This window comes from Hakea prostrata, chromosome 7, assembly GCF_041222555.1.
Source record: "Hakea prostrata isolate BN-2017 chromosome 7, UWA_Hpros_2, whole genome shotgun sequence".
Taxonomy (NCBI): Eukaryota; Viridiplantae; Streptophyta; class Magnoliopsida; order Proteales; family Proteaceae; genus Hakea; species Hakea prostrata.
The window spans coordinates 21,684,012-21,703,038 of NC_142606.1; the positions used below are offsets into that span (position 1 = coordinate 21,684,012).

The 19,027-nt window shown below is 39.3% G+C and overlaps 2 protein-coding genes and 1 pseudogene across 3 annotated transcripts; all 3 read left to right on the plus strand.

The window, feature by feature from the left end:
• Positions 1-1,698: 1,698 nt before the first annotated feature.
• LOC149010526 (putative LRR receptor-like serine/threonine-protein kinase RKF3) lies at positions 1,699-8,370 on the plus strand. Its single transcript, XM_089163697.1, has one exon. The coding sequence runs from the start codon at positions 2,129-2,131 to the stop codon at positions 4,070-4,072; it is 1,944 nt and encodes a 647-aa protein (XP_089019823.1). The 5' UTR covers positions 1,699-2,128; the 3' UTR covers positions 4,073-8,370.
• Positions 8,371-9,552: 1,182 nt separating this feature from the next.
• Positions 9,553-12,582, plus strand: LOC149010527 (putative LRR receptor-like serine/threonine-protein kinase RKF3 pseudogene; annotated as a pseudogene).
• LOC149010528 (sugar transporter ERD6-like 7) lies at positions 12,488-16,542 on the plus strand. Of its 2 annotated transcripts, XM_089163708.1 has the most exons (19): positions 12,488-12,567; positions 12,670-12,837; positions 12,920-12,982; positions 13,090-13,179; positions 13,285-13,344; positions 13,441-13,506; positions 13,610-13,675; positions 13,781-13,856; positions 13,946-14,010; positions 14,109-14,201; positions 14,293-14,373; positions 14,524-14,608; positions 14,697-14,740; positions 14,834-14,896; positions 14,989-15,048; positions 15,129-15,182; positions 15,280-15,339; positions 15,430-15,544; positions 15,658-16,542. In XM_089163708.1, the coding sequence occupies exons 2-19, from the start codon at positions 12,679-12,681 to the stop codon at positions 15,771-15,773; spliced, it is 1,416 nt and encodes a 471-aa protein (XP_089019834.1). In that variant the 5' UTR covers positions 12,488-12,567; positions 12,670-12,678; the 3' UTR covers positions 15,774-16,542. The 2 variants fall into 2 exon arrangements, with proteins under 2 accessions (XP_089019834.1, XP_089019833.1); XM_089163707.1 differs by lacking the exon at positions 12,488-12,567 and having other exon boundaries at positions 12,658-12,837.
• The last annotated feature ends 2,485 nt before the right edge of the window (positions 16,543-19,027 follow it).

Genomic DNA, 19,027 nt, shown 5'->3' on the forward strand with positions numbered 1-19,027 from the left:
TGGGGGATGCCAATATCAAGGTTAGACCTGACAGGGCAATGGCTAATGTCGCATGGAGAGTAAAGTATGATAATGCTACTGTATTAGCTAAGCCAGGGGTTTCCTCGGACCATAATCCACTTCTACTAGACATGGAAGGAGGTGTAACTAGAGGGAAGCAACCATTTCGATTCGAGGCTACATGGTTGAAGCACCCACAGTGCAAGGATGTTGTGAGGAAAGCTTGGGAAGGAAGACAAACTGGTAGACCAGCTCGAATTCTAGAAAAGAAGTTGTGAAAAATGTGCCAATGATGGGTTAATCAAGCGGTTGTGACAATATTTATGTGGCACATGAAATATTTATGAGATCAATTAGACACTAGAAGCGTGCCCTACAGAGAAGGAGATCTTGGATGCACTAAAGGATATGAGCCCTCTCAAAGCACCAAGCCCAGACGGATTTCACCCCACTTTTTATCAGCACTTCTAGGAGACTACCAAGCAGGACATCAAGGAGGCTATTACTGAATTTTCCAATCAGGTGTGTTGAGCAACAATCTTAACAAAACTTACATTTGCTTGATACCAAAATCACAGAATCCTGAAAAAGCTGAATCATTTATGCCCATTAGTCTTTGCGGTGTGGTAGTGAAGTTAATTACCAAGATAATGGCTAATAGATTGAAGATACATCTCAAAGATGTCATAGATCCTTCCCAATTGGCCTTTATACCAGATAGAATTATTTCTGACAATATTTATGTGGCACATGAAGGGCGGGCCTAGCGCAATGGTGGAGTCTCTCCATTGTGCGCTGGAGGTCGAGGGTTCGAATCAGCCTCTTTGCAAAAAAAAAAAACAGGGGTAAGACTGCCTAGAAAGTCTCTTCCCCAGACCCCACAGTGTAGGAGCTTCGGCACTGAGTACGCCCTTTAATATTTATGTGGCACATGAAATGTTTAATTACATCAAGCCCAGGAAGAAAGGGAACAAAAATTAATGGGTTTCAAAATTGATATAAAGACAGCTTATCATAAGCTGTAATGGGCTTTTGTTAAGGCCACTCTGTTGAAGATGGGCTTCTCAACTAAATGGACAGATCTTGTAATGGGCTGCGTAACATCAGTGACATATACCTTATTGGCTTCTCTCCCTAAGGGAATTTGACAAGGAGATCCCCTGTCACCATATTTATTCATTTTGTGTTGCACAGGTGTTGTGCTCTACTATCAATCATGCAGTAACAAATCAGTTGGTAATTAAAGGGCTTAAGTGTAAAAATAGAACTCCTTCTCACACCCTTACTTTTTTTAATGTCTTCTTAAAAAATTTTGTAAAAAAAATCTAATTTGACTTAGCAATATTGCCTATTTGAACACCTCCTAATATGATATCATGTGTTTAAAAAAAAAAATGATATAATATCAAGTAAATTAAGAAAAAAGTGGACTAAACAACTAAATTGGCATGGTTCATTACCCAAAAAACTAAAAAAATTGGCATGGTTCAGCCAAATACCAAGTCTCAATGTATTAATATCAATGCTATTACATTTTTTTGATAAAATATTATTACTTAATATTCATAAACAAGTATGAAATTAATAACAAAAGCAAAAATTCAATCATAAAAGTCAAATTACTAGTGAAACAGATTTCTCTTTATATATCAGAAGTTTGGAACCAAACTTTCGTGAAACACAAGTCTAGCAGCAAACCTTCAACTATTTTGGGGAGTGATGGAAATAAACGTTGTTGATGGCCTCTTAGGAGCAGAGGTCTCTTTCACTGAAGTTTGAGGTGACCATGATCCATGAACATGAACAGCAGCCATAAAATGAAGTGCCGTGACGATGTGGTTTCACGAAGTCAAAGTGTCTCATGAAGCTTCCGAGGCTGGTTGGTTAATCGATCCGTTGTTATCGAAAGGAAGAATTTTTGCCCCCGAAGAAAAAGAAAGAACATAGAAGAGAAGAGAGAAGCCTCCACAAGTCTATACTTCCTTTGAATTAAATATTGTTTGACTCAAAAGAAAGGAAAAGGAGTGAAAGCGGGAATGAATTGCTTCACCGTCGACAGCGAAGTGTCGACAGAAGAAGGCGTTAAATGCAGATTTGCAGTGCTTGGTAAGCTTGGAACTCTTGACTCATGTCCGTCCTTCATTTCTTGATTTTGCTCATTGCGTTAGGGTTTCCTGGTTTCCGTTCTGGTATCGTTATTGCACTCGAATTTCCAAATAGGAGGCTCGCAGACGCTCCCTGTCCTTTGAATTTCGATGTTTTAAGCGAATTCTTTCGCGGTTCGAACAGGCTTGACCTTCCGGATGTCTCCACTAAGTGTCAGTTCGTGCTTCAAGGTCTCCGCCTGGTTGAATCCCTATATCTCCAAACCAGTGGGTTTTTCCTTCCTCCGTTGGATGCTTCCGAGTCATGTTGGAACTCATACCAATCCTTTATCAATCAATTCACCCCCAATTTCGACGTTCTCTCCTCCTGCGGCTTCCAGACCAGCTGGATTTCCGAGGGTTGTATGAACATCACGTCTCGTTCGCAGTTCGAATCAACAGTTCCCGAGTCCTCTTTGCTGGAAGTTAAGCATTACTGCAACCAGTCCCTTGAGAATGGCTCTCCATGCGCTTCGTGCACCACAGTCCTGTCCGGTGTCCAGGCGGTTTACCTGCGCGGTGCTCAAGTTGGGAACGTCTCGGCCTGTACTGGGTACCCATCAATCTATGCTGCCGGTTACGTTAATCGATTTGGGCCAATTGACAAAGGTACTGCTACGTGTTTGTTCTCTCTATATTCCACTTCCCCTACTTCGAACAACAACAGGCGCAACTCCTTGATTACTGGAGTTGCCATAGGGGGTAGTATTGGTTTGCTGGGTGTAGTAGTGGGCTTTTGGTTTCTAAGGAGAAGGTATAAGAAACAGAGGAAGAGGAAGATGTTTGTCAAACTAACTCGGACAAATTCATTCTCGGAGTTGGAATTGCTTAGTGGGAGTACGAGTCTTACAAAGTTCACGTTTGATGAAATCAAGCAGGCTACGAGGAATTTTTCTAGGCATAACATAATTGGTATGGGAGGTTATGGGAATGTTTTTAAGGGAACTCTACATGACGGGTCTGAGGCTGCATTTAAGAGGTTTAAAAACTGCTCTGCTTCTGGGGATGCCAGCTTCACACATGAACTTGAGGTTATTGCCAGTGTTAGCCATGTGAACCTTATTCGTCTCATAGGGTACTGCACTGCCACTACTCCTTTGGAGGGACACCAGAGGATCATTGTATGCGAGTTGATGTGCAATGGAAGCCTCCATGACCATCTGTTTGGATCAACAAACACGAAGCTTAGTTGGCCAATCCGTCAGAAAATTGCACTTGGGACAGCAAGGGGTTTGGCTTACTTGCATTATGGGGCACAACCAACCATCATCCACAGGGATATTAAGGCTAGTAATATCCTATTGGATGAGATGTTTGAGCCTAAATTGGCAGATTTTGGCTTTGCAAAGTTCACACCGGAGGGAGTGACCCATCTGAGCACCAAGGTGGCTGGGACACTGGGTTATGTCGCCCCTGAGTATGCTTTGTATGGGCAATTGACTGAGAGAAGTGATGTTTACAGCTATGGGATTGTGCTTCTTGAGCTTTTGAGTGGGAAGAAGGCAATTGTTAGTGCGGATGGTGGCCGTACCTCTCTTGTGGCAGATTGGGCTTGGTCCCTGGTGAGAGAAGGGAGAACATTAGATGTCATCGAAGATGGCATGCCTGAGTTGAGTTCTATGGAAGTCATGGAGAAGTATGTACAAGTTGCTGTTCTTTGTTCTCATCCACATTTATATGCTAGGCCAACAATGGATCAGATTGTGAGGATATTGGAGAGTGATATGCCTGTTCCTTCAATACCAGAACGCCCTATCCCTATTGTAGCGGAGATTGGTGCTGTTGAAAGATCGGTGAATGGCAGCAGCTCAGCTCAGTTGTCTAGTTCTTCTGGCTACCAGTCCTTCATCTTTGATGGCAAAAATCCTAGTTCTGAGAGGAGGAAACCTCAGTACTGGAGAACCAAAGACCAGAGTAAGATGATCTGACATGAATGCTTATCGCCAACTGCAATATTTGCTTGTTCCCATTGCTGGTATGCTTGCCTTGTCTATTTTGTTAGGTTGTAGATTGTTTTGCTTGTGGGCAGGGACTTTTGAGAAATGGTACATAAATTGTAGATATTTTCAGTCCAAAGTTGCTTTTTTTGTTCATTGTAATTATAATATTATAATTGTTATCCACTTATTTATTTTTTATGTGATTGAATCTTCATTCTAAACTTGAACATCAAGGACCTACAGTTGTAACAATCTTGGTTTTGCAGTACTGTTGACATATGACTAATAATGTTAGAGCTTACAGATCTCCTGGTTATGGACCATGGTTGCTCTTGGTCTTTCAATTCTCATCAATTTTTCATGTTAGCTTCACTACAGTAATAGTGATGAATATGCACTAGTCGAAATAATTTATGTTGGTATATATAGTGCAACAGGCAGTAATATAAGACTTGTCTATTTAGCATGCTAACTTGTGTCACCAAAATATCCTCCCATAATCTGATGTAGAAAGAATCATAGCACCAACATATGTCCAAGCAAGTCCTTTTCAGTCATCATCAGGTGCATAGACAGTAGAGCTGACTCGTATTAGAGATACCATCTTTTAAGGTTTTTAAATGCCCCAAATTGTTCAACTGGGTCAACCATGTGTTTATTCCACCAAAATAAAACCACTGTCACATTGCATAAAGTGCATCCCTTAAATCTGATTACATAGAAAGCCCAAAAGCTATACTCACTAACTCAGATTACATAGAAACCGCAAAAGTTATATTCACTAACTCATATTCACTGACAGAATACAGTGGAGAAGAAACAGTGGTGATAAACAACACAGAGGGGTATACTCAATGGCAGAATGTTTTGTGAATACACAGAATACTCGTAGTATTGTAATTGAGATGCAAACACTTCTCTGCATATAATATTTTCCTCTCACACCATAACAATTACTTTACATGCATATGCCTGTACAATATCTACAAGTATGCATATGTACAGGTGTGTCTTTCCATGTGCCTGTACATATGTATCTCTCTACTGCAGATACATTGTAAATTTGAAAATTTTCAAATTTAAATTGAAATTAAATATTGTAGCCAAAAACTTAAAATGTAAAAATGATAAATGGGGTTTGACCTCAGCCAGGGCATGTCTGGCCTCCCAACGAGGCTACTTTCCTTTTAAACCCACATCCCTTGTTAGCCTATGAATCATCCTTACCTCTGGAGGTGACCATTTTTTTTTGGGTTCAAATGTGGGTGATCGATTTTGGGAGTAACCAAAAAATGATAAATGGGGTTTGACCTCAGCCAGGGCATGTCTGGCGTCCCAACGAGCCTACTTTCCTTTTGAACCCACATCCCTTGTTAGCCTATGAATCATCCTTACCTCTGTAGGTGACCATTTTTTTTGGGTTTAAATGTAGGTGATCAATTTTGGGAGAAACCAAGTTCCTGTGCCTTTGGCATTCTTAAGAAGCAAACCACGATACCGAAGCAACACTTGAAATGTTGTAATAGCTATGAAACTTAACATTAAAACAATTTAAATGCTATATTTATCATTTATATCTTCTGCAAGAGGATTCTATTAATTCTGGAATATGAGCACTATAAACACTGCAACCCATATGGAGAGAGTGAAGAGTTAAGACTAAAAGGTGTTTACATTTGTAACCTGGACGTTTTATGTGATTATTTCTGGAAAATTAAGCTTGGTTTTTATGGTCCATTTTTCCTCAAAATTTTGCAGTTAGATGTTTCATTCTTCCTCCCTCAAAACTATATCGATTTGTTTTGTTTTGATTTGAAAGGAGATGTGCCTGTTCCCCCCTTCTTTCATTCCAATCATAATGTTCTTTGGGTGTGGGAGGATCTCTACTGCAGATCAGAGTTTATGTACTGAGATCCTCAAGTTTATTTGTAAGAAAAACATGATTTACAAGTTCCTTTCTGTCCTGATATGGTGAATTCTCTCTTGGGTAATGGGGAGTTTTATCATACTATAGTCTTTGGTAGATGCCCTGAAGGAGAACTCTAATCGCCAGCAGATATTTGTTTCTGTTGATTTAACGAATTACAGGACAAAGACAAGCTTAAGAATACATTTGAAATCATAGGTTCAGTGTGGCATGTTGACAATTTCCAAGTCAATTATGCTACTCTGTGTCATTTCCTGTCTCCCTGCAGGTTGCATCTGTATGAATAGCAATTGCAGTTGTTCCTGATGGTGAATTCACCCCACAGTGGTCTCTCTTTCACTGATTGATCACAAGCTTCCTGTGCTTTGCATGGTTATTTCATGTTTGTGACTCAGATTGAGGTATTCTGGGGTTTGGGTTATGGAGGTTGTCCGAAGTCTATGTTTACTTGGATTGATAGTCTATTGGCGGGCAATTTGTGCACGGTACTGATTCCATGAATAGAGCGGAGACATTACCTTGCAAAACCATGATATGCTGATAGGGTTTGCTGAAATTTGATGTTTCAGAGCTCCATGCCCTTTCAGATTTTGTTATGTTCCATGACAGGTTTTATAATAGATCTATGTTGTCGCTATGTACTAAGGAACCCTTCTTTATTCAGTAAGATTGAAGGATTTGAACAAATGTTTCTGACTTACCCAGATAGTTCGTTTGGAAGTTGGTTGATCCAAAGGAAGAAATTCCTGGAGGGCAGGTGCTTTACAGTTGACGGGGAAAAAACTCAAGAAACCTTACTGCAAGTGAGTTGACAATGGATGCATTCAAGTAGGCAGAGGTAGATTAAAGTCAGTTGATACAGGTTCCTTGGCATCTAGAGGAGAATGTAATTAGAAGATCAACTTTGCAACAAAATTTGATGCTTCGGCCCTCTCCATCCAATTTTTGTTGTTCTACTGCTCTTTTAAACGTTTTTACCATTCTCTGATGCATTGAATCTAACTTTTTCTTGAATGATTGTGCTTCTATTACTAACGCAGTTGAGCTTGTTTCTTGGGTCACTATTGTGCTGTTGTGAATGCATCAAAATGACTCAAGATGTCTGCTGGTGAAAGTCAAAAGCTGATGCCCGTTACAGGATTATGAACACATACCAAATTGTTTTTTTTTCTTTTTGATAGAAAACACAGACCAATTTGAATTCCATGACTGCAATGGAAGAACACAAGAAGGAATGAAGAAGTTTCAGCTTGTACTATGATGTGAGCAAGGAAGCCACGGAACATCAAGTATTTTGTCAGTCTGTGAAACAGACGCAAGATGAACAGCTAATTCTTGAAATATGTGCATGTAATTCCATTTCGGTGTTGAAAACTGAGGCAAATCAACTGGTCTAATCATGATCCTACACCTACCAAATCTGATAAGGGAGTATTGGTTGGATATTCCTAAAAGAAGGTGAGATCTTCAACCATGGGCTTGGAAATTTGCTGCTAATCAATTGATTTTTTTCCTCTCTATCCCATAAGCAATCAATTGTAGTTTGAAGCATGAGTCCTTCCCTTCTGTATGGTATGTTATGTCAGATTCCAGTTGACTGTGTCTGCTTCAACTTTAAAGTCCACTCGTAGTGTGCGGTTGGATTGAAGCTCCAGTTTTACCACTTCCTAATTCTGATCAGTTGACTTTTGTTTGAATTTTTCAAGCATATATCATGGAAGAATACTAGTTTGTGTGGTAATGCTTCAGCAGTTATTCTGTGCCTTTGACCATTTTGGCACCAAATAAAAAAAAAAACTTGTATGGTAATCCGGTCTAGAATAACTGTGCTGGTTCAAGGAAAATGTGCTGAATCTAGTATTTGATGGAGGGTATCGATGACATTTCACAAATATTATCTCTCAACCCTCAAACCCCATCTCTCTTACAACGAGCTGCTCTTTGCTTTCTATATTCAAGCTGTGTTCTTTCTGGCAATTTGTCAACTCTCAGCTCTTTGCGAGTACATTGGAAGTTCTTCCTCGCGGATCCTCATCACCATTGTTGTTCATCGAGTTCGTACTCCCAATCGATCACATCGGTGATTCCATCGGAGGTAGGATTTGAGACTTCATTTTGCCTACTCGTCATCTCTCTCTCACGATCTCTTTGCACTGTGTCTTCTCCTTTGCCTTCGATTTCTCTACAACTAAATTCAATTTTAGGGTTTGAGATTAACGAAGTGTTTCTTAGGTTGTTTGGATGTGTGCGTAACTGCAATGTATTTTGTACTGTTTTCTTGTTTTACTCATGGTTGCTAGCTCAAAAGCAACCACGATCTTCACCAACCTATTCTCATACTGCAGTCTCCATTCTACTAATCCTTAAGCCTTCCCTTATGCGGCAGCAGGGGACCAAGAAAAAGGGGAAAATGACAAGATAAATAAAAAAGAAAGTAGTGATTGAGCAGAGCAGCTCTAGTGCATGCTCTGAAACTAGCTTTTTTTTTTTGGGACAAAGAAACTTGCTCACTTGTGTAATTCTTCACGTCAACCAGATGTAAATTGTTATAAATACACATTCTGATCTTATTGAGGGGCTTCAATGTTTACTCATTCCTATCCATTTTTCCATTGTATCAAGTATTCAATCACTCTTCATTCACATCTTATAGAAGATTGAATTTTTTTTTCCTCCCTAGTAATTTTTCCCCCTGATGGAAGTGAAGGTTATTATTACAACCAAGGTCAACCGAGGTTTGAAATGTCATTGACATTTAGCATTGTGTTAGTGAAAAATCGACCATTGGTTTTGGGGTGTTTAGGCTCATTTTTGCATGAATTTTGTTTTCTAGCTTAATGAGACAATAAATACATTGGGAGTCTGTTTTTGGCCTAAAACATCAACTAAACTAATGTTTCTGATAGTTAATGCCTGAATGTATGTGGGCAAAATTGAAAAGATCTATGTGAAATTTGTTTTGATCGATGCAAACAATCGTACAACAATCGTAATAGCTAGTAAGAACGAAGCAAGATCTACTCGTAAAGTCGTAAACGTTAAAGATCTTAGAAAAACAGGTAAGAATGTAAGAAACAGAAAAGGGGAGAAAATGACAAAAATCGTAATCGTGGGTTTCAGCCAGTGAAGGAAAATCCATGGAAATTTCATCGAAGCGAAGCGTGACACTGGTTCTAGAAAACTTGCATCACCAATTTTTCAAAATTTCTTTTGGTGGTGTGTTCTTCATCTTCTGCATCATCAATTTGTCGTGGCACTCTTTGCCTTTTCGTCTGTTGTACTAAAAAATGGGTTTGGTTTGAGCTAATCTTTAGTTTAATCAGGTTACCCAAACCAATAATTAATCAGAACAGAAATATAGGTAATGTCGGTATGAGGAAGAGCTGTTTTTAGTTTTTACTATTCTGATTTTCAAAGCTGGTGTCTGGTCAGCGTCATTGTCAGTCTTTGGTCCTCTTTTGGACTTTTCTTTTCTACGCTTCTTGTGAAACTTCCGTGGACACGTTGACGTTTAGCAAATAAAAATCCAGAGAAGCGAAATACGTGCTAGGCGTACCAGAAAAACATAAAAATGCAAACTTGCAGAAATTTGCTTCCACCCTCGACTCCTTCCTCCCATGTCTGTCCGTTTCTTGATTTGGCTCACTGCGCTGGGCTTGGGGTTTCATGGTTTCAGCTCTGGTATCTCATATGCTCCCTGTCCTCTAAAGTTCAATATTTTAAGTGATTTTTACAGTTCGAACGAGCTCGACCTTCTCGATGTTTTCTCCAAGTGTCAATTTGTTCTTCAAGGTCTCCGCCTGGTTGAATCCGTGTATCTTCAAACCAGTGGATTCTTTCTTCCTCCATTAAATGCTTCCGAGTCATGTTGGGACTCATACCAATCTTTGATCGATGAAATTATTCCCAATTTCAACATTCTCTCCTCTTGCGGCTTCGAGACTAGCTGGATTTCTGAGGGTTGTATGAACATTACTTCTCGTTCGCAATTCGAATCAATAATTCCTGAGTTCTCTTTGCTGGATGTCAAGCATTCCTGCAAACAATCTCTTGAGAATGGCTCTCCCTGCGCTTCGTGCACCACAGCCATTTCAAACCTCCAGGCAGCTTACCTGCGCGGCACTCAAGTTGGGAACGTATCTGCCTGTAGTGGGTACCCATCAATCTATGCTGCAGGTTACGTTAATCGGTTTGGACCGATTGACAAAGGAACTGCCATGTGTTTGTTCTCTCTATATCTCTCTTCCTCTGCTTCGAGCAACAAGGAACGTAAAACCCTAATTTCTGGGGCTGTGATCGGCGGTAGCGTTCTTATGGTGGTTGTTGTTGTGGGTTTTTGGTTTTTGAGGAGAAGATTTAAGAAAAAGTGGAGGAAGGGGAAGATGCTTGTTCAAATTTCTCCGACGAGCTCATTTGCGGGGTTTGAATTGATTAGTGCAAGTACGGCTCTTATTAGGTTGACGTTTGATGAAATCAAACAGGCTACGAGGAATTTTTCTAGAGATAATCTAATTGGCAAGGGAGGCTATGGGAATGTTTATAAGGGAATTCTACAGGATGGGTCTGAGGTTGCATTCAAGAGGTTTAAGAACATCTCTGCTGCTGGAGATGCAAGCTTCATCCATGAAGTTGAGGTTATTGCCAGTGTTAGGCATGTAAACCTTATTGCTGTCGGAGGATACTGCGCTGAAACAACTCCTCTTGAGGGTTCCCAGCGGATCATTGCCTTTGATTTGATGCACAATGGGAGCCTTCATGATCATCTCTTTGGGTCAATAGACAAGAAGCTCACCTGGCCTATACGCCGGAAAATTGCCCTAGGGACGGCGAAGGGGTTGGCTTACTTGCACTACGGGGTGCAGCCAGCCATTATTCACAGGGATGTTAAACCTAGTAATATACTATTGGATGACCTGTTTGAACCCAAATTGGCAGATTTTGGATTTGCCAAGTTGACACCGGAGGGGATGACCCATCTGAGCACGAAGGTGGCCGGAACACTGGGTTATGTTGCTCCTGAGTATGCTCTGTATGGGCATTTAACTGAGAGAAGTGATGTTTACAGTTATGGGATTGTGCTTCTTGAGCTTTTGAGTGGGAAGAAGGCAATTGTTAGTTCTAATGATGGAGGTACCTTCCATTTGGCGGATTGGGCTTGGTCTCTGGTGAGAGAAGGGAGAGTTTTAGATGTCATTGAAGATGGCATGCCTGAGTTGGGTGCCAAAGAAGTCGTGGAGAAGTATGTTATGGTTGCTGTTCTTTCTTCTCATCCGCATCTGTATGCTAGACCAACCATGGATCAGATTGTGAAGATATTAGAAACTGACCTCCCAGTTCCCTCGATACCAGAACGCCCTGTTCCTATTATAGCAGAGATTGATGCTGTTGACAGACCAGTAATGGTTAATGCCTCAGGTCAGTTGTCTAGTTCTGCTTTACCAGAGAAAAAAGACGTGTAGATCTGCTGGCTATACTAGTCTCTCATCTTTGAGGGCAACAATCCAAGTTCTGAGAAGAGGAAACCTCAGTAATGGAGAGGTAAGATAATTTGACATGGAGTGAGTGTAAGCAATTCTTCAATATCGAATGCTTGCCCTGCTTTATTTGTGGGATTATCAGTTGCAACAATTCTTGCAATGCTCTATCTGATTTAAGCATTCGTGATTGAGCTCACCAGATCTCCTGATCATGAACTAATTGTTGTACATGAAGGCTTTTAACCGCTCGGAGATAAAGGTTCTCCTAGGTTGAATGATGCAAAAATGTGATTTAGAAATTCCTTTCCTTAATGCCATTAACACTAAAATTGCGCTCTTCCAAGTATGGTTTATAATTATTTTTCAATTTTCTGCCAGAAGTTTCTGTTTGCTGTTGAATATCAGCAGGCAACAAATATGAGGAGGCGTTTAAAAGTTTGATTTTTTGTCTACATAATTTAGAAGTTTGAATCATAAAATTCAAAAGATCTTTTGTTCCTTACCAGTAGCATCGAATGAAACCAGATCAGAATGCAATTTTGGTCGACTGGAGAATCTACTAAACTTTGAAGATTATGTCACGACGGTGATCTGTTACCAAAAAAAGAAGAAAACAAAAAAAGGATCATGACGAGTGATCAAATTCTGTCTCAGTTATCCGGTATTATAGTTAAGAAATTCCCAAATCCGCAAACGCTTGGTCATTCTTGTTTCTGTTAGCTGTCTGAGTCACAAGCACTCGACTGACACGGTTCTAGCACATTCAACTCTAAAGTTGACACCCGTCGTTATAATTCCATTTGCTTCTTCCACCGATTGCTGATTACCTCATCTGCACCGACTCTCAAGGAAGAACAAATTCACCCTTGAACTTCTTGATTCTTCACCACCCTCCGCTCTACCAATCAAATTAGCCGCAGACCTCGGTAGTCCCCTTTATTGAGTATTCTGATGTCAAAATTTCTTCGCTTTTTCTTCCTTTCTTCCTTTCTTCAATGAGGAGCCTGTACATTCCGGTTTGAGCTTCTACGCAAGAACTATCAGAGTTCCAGCTTGACATTTGACACTGCATCAATCAGGTACGTGAAAACTGAGGACCCAGAGATGGATCAAGTTCTATCTTATTTGTCTAATTCGTCTTCTTCCTTTATTTCTGCATTCTTAATGTCATGGAAGAACAGGTAAAAGCAATGGCTTCCTACCAAGACGTAGATAATGAAACTCCATCAGAACCACTTATCGTGCGGCAAGACGATGATAAAGAGCTTGAGATCCACAGTGATGGGATGTGGATGGTTTATCTCAGCACATTAGTTTCTGTGTTTGGCGCTTTCGAGTTTGGTTCTTGCGTGAGTGTTCTTTCTTTCTTTGTTATCATAACCTGATTATATTGCTGGTTGCTTTATTGATTTTCACTTGTGGGTTTTGCAGGTGGGATATTCTGCACCTACCCAGTTTAGTATCATGGCTGATGTTGAGCTATCATTAGCTGAGGTATCATCTCATGCTTCATTGGCTCTGTTACCTCTTCATAGTAGACACATTCTGCATTCAAGCATATATTTTAGGATCAAGCTTACATTCTTCGATTAACCTTGCAGTATTCAGTTTTCGGATCTATACTTAACATTGGTGCAATGATTGGTGCCATTACTAGCGGTCGCATTGCTGATTTTGTTGGTCGGAAAGGGGTAAGCAATGAGGGATGACAATTCTGCTTTTCTCAGACATGCTACCTCTTCCTCTGTCTTAAACAGTTGGTGAACTAACTTGAGTGGCTTTATTCTTGGAAGCAGGCAATGAGGCTTGGATCTATAACATGCATCATAGGGTGGCTTGCAGTCTATTTTGCCCAAGTTTGTATTATCTCATCTTCATCCCATTTTGAAATTAGTTTATCAGCACTATACTAGGATAAACATACCCTTTTGCCTCTCTGACTCTTATTGAAGGGAGCCATATTGCTTGATATTGGAAGATTGTTTATGGGATATGGCACTGGCGTTCTTTCTTATGTGGTATGCTTCTGTCTCCTTCAAATTAATCTTCCCTTCATTATGTCTACTAATCGCTACGGTTTTATGCATATCAATTCTTTCTATTCTAATCATAAATGTGAAGGTCCCAGTGTTTATATCCGAAATTGCTCCAAAAAACCTCCGAGGAGCATTAGCAACAGCAAATCAGGTTCGATAAAGTTGACACAGAACTTTTCATTGTAATTATGGTGAAAAGAGGAAAACTGTAAACCCTTAAAATTGTCAATTTGTTGTGTTTGCTCTAATCTTGCAGCTCATGATAGTAACTGGAATATCTGTTGCATTCACTATTGGAGCATTCGTGAATTGGCGGATACTGGCTCTAACTGGTAAATCTCCAGTTCCATATAAGGAATTTTTTCATAAAAATTTGAGATCTCAGAAGGTATTTTGATGGAAAATCTGAATTCACTTGTAGGGATTGTTCCATGTATTATTCTCCTTGTTGGTCTCTCTTTCATCCCAGAGTCCCCAAGATGGCTGGTAAGCCTGATGAAAATAATAATACCTTTTATTTTGGTTTTCATCCAATCAGAAAAATTAGATTGAGCATGAGAGAGATATACCTATCGATGCTGCAGGCTAAGGTTGGCCTCCAGAGAGAGTTTGAAGCTGCACTCCGAGCACTTCGTGGAAAGAATGCTAATATTTCTCGAGAGGAGGCAGAAATCCAGGTGCATTGAACTTCAAAATCTATTTCTAATCAATTAAAATTTTAATTTCAAGAAACATATGTGACAATTAGCAATTTTCTTCCTGCTGCAGGATTACATAATAAGTATTCAGCAGTTTCCAAAAGTCACAGTTCTTGACTTATTTCACAAAAATTATATTCGTTCAGTGTTTGTAAGCATCTCCAGTTATCCAAGTGGCTTAAAACCGTGGAGCTTTATTTTTTCGGTTCCTATAGCTACTACTACTATCATCACTATTATTATTATTATTATTATTATTATTATTATTATTCTCATCTCATCTTTACTATTATGTAACTAGATTGGAGTTGGATTAATGGTGTTTCAACAATTTGGTGGAATAAATGGAATAGTGTTCTATGCGAGCCAAATTTTTGCTTCTGCAGGTGAAAAACATTACTAGTGATTGTTTCTACATTTGCTTTATGAATGAAACAAACTCATGATTACTTTTTTCCCTTTCTGTGGTCTTAGGATTTCCTCCCAATCTTGGAAACATACTTTATGCTGTTCTTCAGGTCCTCACCTCCTCTTTGCCTTTGGAACTTACTTCTTTATATCCTAAATTTCTGTTAGCTGGTGATGGCTTCATATTCTGTGCTTCTACATAGGTCGTAGTGACTGCAGTGGGTGCAACTTTAATCGACAGAGCTGGAAGAAGACCTCTGCTGCTGGTAGGCTCTGAGTATGTTTTAAGTATTCTCAGTCATAGAACACTATTATTCTATGATTGCGATGGAAATAACATCACGATCTACCATTTCAGGTTTCTGCATCAGGGTTACTTACAGGCTGCTTGATGATTGCGTTGTCGTTCTTTTTCAAAGTAGTTTATCTAATCTACTCCCTGAATAATTTCTTTTCCTCTTCCAATTTCAATTGATACATTTTGTTTTTCTGAAACAGACCTTTCAATATCTTCCCAATGTGGTTCCAATACTTGCATTTGCTGGGGTCCTGGTAACCGAAGATCAATAACTAAAGTTCTTCTTTGTATTGTTTTTTCAACTCACCATGACTTTTAATGACGTGATCTTAATATTGTGGATTAAACTAGGTATACATAGGCTCGTTCTCAGTGGGAATGGGGGCAGTTCCCTGGGTTGTAATGTCAGAGGTTAATTATCCACTCAACATTGAACCACTCAAGTATTTTATCACAAAGTAAGAACTCTCATATGGGCCGTTTTTCCTTTTTCCTGTACAGATATTCCCAATAAATGTGAAAGGAATTGCTGGAAGTTTAGTGACGCTGGTGAACTGGATTGGATCTTGGGTGACCTCCTATACTTTCAACCTTCTTCTGGCCTGGAGCTCTTATGGTAAGATTCATGTGGAAAACATAAAAAGCAGTTTAGCAATGTTTGGTGAACAATGTGATACTGCTAGTGTTCTTCAATGGTGCATGTTACTGCAACTACAATGATGATTTCAGGTACATTCTTCTTTTATGCTGCCGTTTGTGCATTGGCTATCGTATTCATCTTCAAGATGGTACCAGAGACCAAGGGTCGAACACTGGAAGAAATCCAGGCTTCCATGAACTCTTGAAGAGGAATACAGAGGTGAAGCTGAGAGAAAATAATTTTTGCTAGAAAGCTGATTTTCTGTTTTCGGAGCTACAGTAAGAGAGGGTAGATCAGGTTCTTGTATGAGAATGTAAAGAGAGTGGATTACATGTGTGTGGCAAAGGCCCGAGAAGAATAATTCTGACATGAAAAGCTGATCCAACTTAGGAATTCTAGTGCATTTGTACACCATGAGAAGTGGTTAGAATCAATATTGCTCAGCACTCCTCTCCTTGGGTGTTATCAAGTTTTCTATTTTCTAGCATGAGCAACGCCGGCGGTGTGGCTTTTCTATCAATCTATAAAATGATGGTGAATTTTTGGGTAAGAAAAATGAAGGTGGATTTTTGACTTTTGACAGATTCTTGAAGCGATCCTACACTACAGCTCTATATAACGGAAAAAAATAATCGGCTGTGCAGTGCACCACATTTTGACATGTGTTAAATTCTTAATTAATGGTTTAGATTAAAAAGTTGAGTTTTAAATGAAAAATACCTGCATTTATGACCCAATTTAGCCAATCCCACCCGATTTTGAAAAACAAGGGAAAACCAACCTGAAAATTTCTCATCATTTGCCATTCCAATTCCATCTTCTAGCAATACTTGCTGCTCAAAAACAGAGGCGACAATGTGGAGCTGAACTAAATCAAAGATCCAAAAACTGAGGTTTTATTGTGATACCAGGAATTAGGGTTCAATTGTAAACATTACAAAAATCCCATCTCTACTACCACTCGTCAAACCAGAACCCAAATGCAACGATGTATTTCAATTCAGAAAACTTTGAGGTACTAATTAATTCCCTGCTGCATGAATTTCAGGCCTTGATTATACCCCTATTCCAGAAGTTTGGGGCTTGAATCTAAGGATTGAATCGCCAATAAATAACCAGCGATTTCAGCAATTTTTTTGAAGTGCACAGAATTAAAAGAAAAAACAGAACTACTTGTGGAAAAAATTTCAGAGGAAGGAAGAGAAAACTTGGATTCACAGCTCTGAGTAGCAGTAAGGTAATCACTCTTTTCATTCAATTTCAACAATCCATACAAGGTCAAACTTTTTAATCTAAGCCATTAATTAAGGATTTAACATGTGTCAAAATGTGGTGCCGCACTGCTATGCACAGCAGACGATTTTTTTCCCTCTATAACTAGCATGCGGCACGTGTCATCGTGTTCATTCAACCACTGATTTTATTGTATGCCTTTGTCACGTGCCAGTGTTTTGTTCCTCTCTGGTAGTTGTCACATTGTTAGGTTGAGAGTCTAGAACCTCTCCACCCAAGGTAGGATGTACCGTTTCCCCATTCTCTCACCTCTCCGAATAGGCAAACACATGGGCTGCTCGTGGTACATGGGCAGCCCAACTCGGAGGGTGGGGGTGGGGAAGAGGGAGTGGTTTGCTTGGTTGGTTGGTGAGAGTCTAGATCACAAATTACAGGGAGATCCACAGGATTATGGTAATATGTTTTTAAAATTTTTTATTTTTATTTTTATTATTTGTGGTCTCCATATAGTTTGTGGTTGTAAAGCCGTCCGGGCCACAGAGTGCTCGTCGTCATGGGAGATGATTCACACTCGGTTGGTGAGTATCTAGATTATTAGTCTAGCCATCAGGAATTCTTATTTATTTAATGTGAATGGAATTGGAATCTCAAACTTGTGGTTGATGAAATATATCTATTTAAACTCTTAATCTCGTATTTATGTTGGGGTCTTTATCAAAGAAACCTATTCTTTGAAATTTAATTTAAGCAAGTCCTATTGTTCTTATATTCCTCTATCATGTTCATGTATGTAAAAGGGATTCCTCTATCATTTATTTAAGAGGGATTCTTTCTTAAACATGTGGTGAAGAGGCATAAAAGAGTTGAAACATTCCAAATAAAATTATGTCATGTTAAAGTAACTTGGGGTGTTAACAGAAATTAATCTCCAACCTTCGTTGATATAGAGAATCTTAATTCAGAATATTATAAATTAAAAACTACTTTAAAAGAATAAAAATAGGTGATCTCTGTCAAAGGAGGGGGAATCAGAGGATCTCAACTCAAATTAAATCACTTTCATTTAAAGAATAAAAGCTGGTGATCCCAAATCCCACTAGGCCCACTAATAATGGGGAAATTACTTGATTAGCTAGTTTTAAGTTTTCATTTACAAAAGTAATCACTCAAAGTTTCACTAAACAAAAGTAGCTAAAAATGAGTTTGTATTTACAAAGCTAGCAAAAATAGTGATTTTTGAGACATTTTTACCCCTAAAATTAGTCATACGAATATAGGGATAAAAATGTCCAAAGGGAATGAAAAATTAGTGATTTCTTCCTTTTGAACAAAATAGTGATTTTTTCTTGTTAATGTGGCTAATTTTAGGGGTTAAAAATGTCAAAGAAATGAAAAATTACTATTTTGGCTATTTTGTTAAGTGAAACATTGAGTGGTTATTTTTGTAAAAGAAAACCTAAAAGTGGCTAATCATGTAATTTTCCCAATAATTAAGCGCCAATCTTTTCTTTTTTGGTAAATTGTATCCAAGGCGTACAATAGCGGAATTAAGCATTTTGGCTCATATCATTCAGAGCTCTAACTAAGGGTGGGTGGGTGGGTGGGGCATGAGCCGCAGAAGTTGGGGGAGGGAAGGAGGGACCTTGCTTTAGTCATACGCATCGTCAAGCGAATTCTGTTTGTCGGATCAAAACTCGACCATTGAAATTCAACAGTCGAGATTGAAATCTTGATCGAGATTTCGAATCCGACGGACCAAAATCTCGTTTGAATGTCATGTACATGACTGAAACAATTTCAAAGAAAAAGACAACAGCTGAGAATTATGTGGAGGAACTGAAGAGAAGATGGGTGGTCGTTGGTGTGGAGCGGTGGACAAATGACAAAGGACAAAGGACAAAGGCCTAATTAATGGCAAGGTATAGATATAGGGTGATCCAAGATAAGCTTGTCTGATCTCAAATATGGGGTCTTTCTCTATTTGTGGTGAAAATAAATACACTGATGGAACATGCTCCTCATGCAAGGTGCTGATCCAAGCTGTCATGTCTCATGGGACACCTAAACAAGGGGTGTTGCTGGTGAATTTTACGATTGACAAACTACCACACTTGAATATATTAATCAGGACTTGACCAGGTAAGAAAACAAACACATAGGGGTTAAATTGGTCTGATCATTGAGGATTGGGAAACAACCTGTTGTTGGGCTTGGGTGTTTTATATT